This window comes from Triticum dicoccoides, chromosome 7B (assembly GCF_002162155.2).
Source record: "Triticum dicoccoides isolate Atlit2015 ecotype Zavitan chromosome 7B, WEW_v2.0, whole genome shotgun sequence".
Taxonomy (NCBI): Eukaryota; Viridiplantae; Streptophyta; class Magnoliopsida; order Poales; family Poaceae; genus Triticum; species Triticum dicoccoides.
Genome location: NC_041393.1, coordinates 435623710 through 435627587, shown reverse-complemented (window position 1 = coordinate 435627587; position 3878 = coordinate 435623710). Strand labels below are relative to the sequence as shown.

The 3878-nt window shown below is 39.3% G+C and overlaps 1 protein-coding gene across 1 annotated transcript; it reads right to left on the bottom strand.

Moving 5' to 3' along the window:
• Positions 1-1211: 1211 nt before the first annotated feature.
• On the bottom strand, positions 1212-3175 carry LOC119340354 (glycolipid transfer protein 3-like). Its single transcript, XM_037612266.1, has 6 exons — positions 2905-3175; positions 2497-2552; positions 2228-2358; positions 1976-2111; positions 1611-1754; positions 1212-1510 (listed from the first exon to the last, which is right to left on the bottom strand). Exons 1-6 carry the CDS (start codon positions 3080-3082, stop codon positions 1475-1477), a joined length of 681 nt encoding a protein of 226 aa, XP_037468163.1. The 5' UTR covers positions 3083-3175; the 3' UTR covers positions 1212-1474.
• Positions 3176-3878: the final 703 nt, after the last annotated feature.

Genomic DNA, 3878 nt, shown 5'->3' with positions numbered 1-3878 from the left:
CTACTACAACAAGTTTTAACCGGCTCCGGCGAGGGAGGGGCGATGACGGCGGCGCGCCTTCGACTCGCTTTAGTGCTTGTAGTCGTCGCTAGGTGGTCTACAGATATTGATGTAATTTTTACTATTTCCGATGTTCGTCATACTGCCATGATTAAAGATGAATAGATTGAAAGTTTTCTCACAATAAATAAAAAAAAAAAATAATATGTTTGACACAAAGTTTTATAGGCATTGTCACAACTATATGGTTTTTAGCAAATAAAATTCCTCAATTGTTTGCTACCCATTCTTCTGGCTACCCATTCAATCCGAACCTGGTGCTCAATAAATTGAGTAGAGCTACCGGGTTCTATGGCTGGTTCAAGATGGTGGCATGGGGATGATTCGCCCAATTTAGGCGGCATGTAGTAATAGGATAGGTGATGCACGCATGAGTGGCTGAGTTTTGTGTTCTAGTTGAATGATGAACAAGTTAATATGGCTGGATGCGTCATATGTTATCAAGTTGCACAATGGATCATGTAGAGCTTAAGATGTAGTACAACATATGTTTGTATTAATTTCAGTTTGATACAAATAAAAAAAGTTGGATAAGTAAAAATAACTCTGGTGTGAAACGATAAAGCAAACAGCTAAGAAACAAAACTGGCCAAACATCTTCATCTTCATCTCAAGCATATAGCTGTGAAATCGCAAGCAGCTGAGCCGAGATCGATGACCGTCAATGTCATCTTCATCTCAAGATATCAGGTACGTGCAACTCATGGTTTCTTTAGTTTTTGTATATCTTGCGGTGAGCTAGAAGAAAACAACAAAATACATCATAACTGTTAGAGAAGAGAAGAAGATTCTTGGTGGTTGCTGTTGTGAAGGCATGAACGGTGTTGTCACCTTTTCCATTCTCTTGTACAAAAGTTCACGGATCATAGAGCAGAGCATGTAGTACTATAATACTTTTCATATGATATTCTCGACAATAAAAAAAATGATACTATGTGAGAGAGTAAGTGTATGAGTATGATAAATCAATCTGGGATGAAACTTCAGTAAATTGCTTAAAGATCTCTGAACTTCTCTAGAGGAGCTAGCGAGCACAAGTCTGAATTTTTAACGTTTTCTATTGTTCACGTCATTTTGTTGATGAAAATCAAAAGGTAGAGATTAAAGAAATACTGCGAGTCACAGGAAAGGAAATTAGAAGAAAGAGAAACAGGAGATGCATTTTGTTTCAGGTAAATAAGTACTCGATACATCCAACCCACTAAAACTACAAGGGCACAAAGACATACAGCAAAGACATCTGTGACAGCTTAACAAAAAGGGAGTCTGGAACCAACTACCAGCAATTGCTTAAAGAAAAACCACCAACAAAGAAGTCCTTAATCTTCATTTTATAACGCAAGGTAGGTTAATTAGCTTGTGCAGTACAGTAGTAGATATGTACAATCATCAGGTGATTGGCCATCCTTGTTTTTCAGGTGGATTTGAGCCTGTCCAGCTGGTTTTTGACCTGTAGATTAACCATGAACGGCATCAGAAAACACATATCTCTCATGCAATGCAATGACTGATTCATTAAGAAGATGTGCATGTGGATGGGGAGCACTGACCAAAATGGCATTGATCTCTTCTAGCAGAGGCTGTACAATGGAGACCAAGATCATGACATCTCCTCCAAAATCCTCAGGATCCTGGCAGTTCCCCATCAGCAGCTGAATAAAGATCTCTCTTTCTGGAATGAGACCCAATGCTACCTGACAATTTGCAACTATGCTCAACAGATTAGGTCAGTGGAAACAACTCAGACCAACTGATGACTGCAACTCGGCAAATTAATCTACGCACACGATCGATGAACTAGATTTGCCGCGTGAACAATCTTCAGATAATTGCTAGTAGCTTTTATAGTCATGTAAAATAATACGCAATTCTGTAGAAGCCATGATCATGAAAGCAGTATGTCAACTGATCATACCCTGTAAGCAGCTGATGAGATCCATCCGTGGAATGGCTTCAGGGTGCTCTTGTATGCCTCTTCCACCATCTCTTTCAGGCTTGACTCTGGGTTCTTCATTAATCTCTCCAGCAAATGTACTGAGAAATTCATTGACCTAAACCCAACGCGTTTTCCGACACTTAAGGACTAAAGTTTTGAAACAAAATTGACATATATGGTATACAAGAACATATGCTATATGAGCAGAAAGGCCATGTACAACTAAGTTACCTAGCCAGCCAGATAATTGCCCTGGTGCAACTGTTGGTCTTCTTTGAGGTCCCTTCCTCCACTTCCTCTATCACAATCGCCGTCAAAGTCGCATATTTCGAGGAGTCTCTTGCATGGAGATCTTCTAGTCTCTGCAAAAGATAGATAATTGTAATAATCGCAGTTAACACAAGGATTTGGCATGCTCAGTTGCTTAGTGTTGTGAACAAATGCAATGCAGAATGCAGGGCAACATGGGAATAAGATGATTTCGTACAAAGAGCAATTACCTGAACATTTTGCTGAATGTCTTGCCTGAGGACTAGTAACGTTGGCCCAATCTCATCTTTGAAAAAACAAAAGGTTTATTATTTCAACATTTAATTTACAGATATGGTAAGCAAGGGTTTGAAACAGAGTAGCCCTGAACAAATGTAAGTTCATTTCTACAATTTTCAGTTTCAGTTTCATATCAGTCTAAATGGTGGGCATTTTCATTCCCATGCTTCATGAGAGAAAATATTCCACGATTCGTCCCAACGCAAAGGAAAAAAAAATCGACAAGTATTTAAAAAGGGTGTTTTTTTCTCTAGAACAACAGAACAGTTCAATCTTCATGAACTTCTTACTGAACAAAAGAGTGAAGTAAATAGCATGATATATTTTGCATCTGAAATAGTATTGAGTAAGTAAACAACCAAGGACATGCAGGAGCTGCTTGGAGACACAGAGGAGATCCATGGTGGATGACCTAAGTTGCTGCTCCTGCTCCTGTTCTTCACCATCTCCTGGGCTGAGCAAGCAGAGCTCCTCCATGACTACCCTCAGCTCAGACTTGCCCCTCTCCATCTTCTCCCTTTCTATCTCTGTCTCCATCTCTCCTAGATAGTGTACTACCTTAGTTTGGCATCTGGCTCAATCCCCTAGTTATATACACACAAATTCAACCTCATTTGCTGCCATTTCTTGGGACAAATGATGGGGTCAACTTCTTGATGCCATTTTAAAATCTAACAATTGTTATGTCTTGGAGCTGTTCTCCACACCCCTCTGTGTGAAGTCAGAGCAGGAAATGGTGTATTGTTAGGAGTAAAATAGGATGTGTGGGCTTCGTCTCCTAGCAGAGGATAGTTTAATTTACTTGATGCAGTTGTCATGGATTTGTTTAACAGTTAACCAGTTCGCCTTGTACTTCTTGAGGTGTACTTAAACCATTGGCCATTAAGCTACACGCCACTACAGCTTGTAAAAATACAGATTTTTTCCTTTTTATTTTAGCGAAAATTTGTATACTAGTAATTCACACTTATGTAAATAGCAACTTGTGTTCTTTCATTTTGAGACCATTACAAGGCATGCATAAGGAAAAAGTTTGAAAAGGATGGAGAACCAACTATTCTGCGGCTGCTCCCTGAGAAATCACCTGACTAGAAAGAACCCATTTCGACGTGAAAAAATTGTGCATAAGAAATTATACAAGGAGATGAAAACCTTGGGTGCGTGCATCTTCTTGTGCATAGGCCAGTGATTAAACCTTTTTGCAGCTGTATCTTCTTGATACGACAATGAAGATTAATAAGAGGTGTTCATTTTTGTTACTGTCATTGGTAGTACTCACCCCTATGAGTGACATGATATCCTCGAGAAGGTAGAAGAATAAGAATCAGAATGG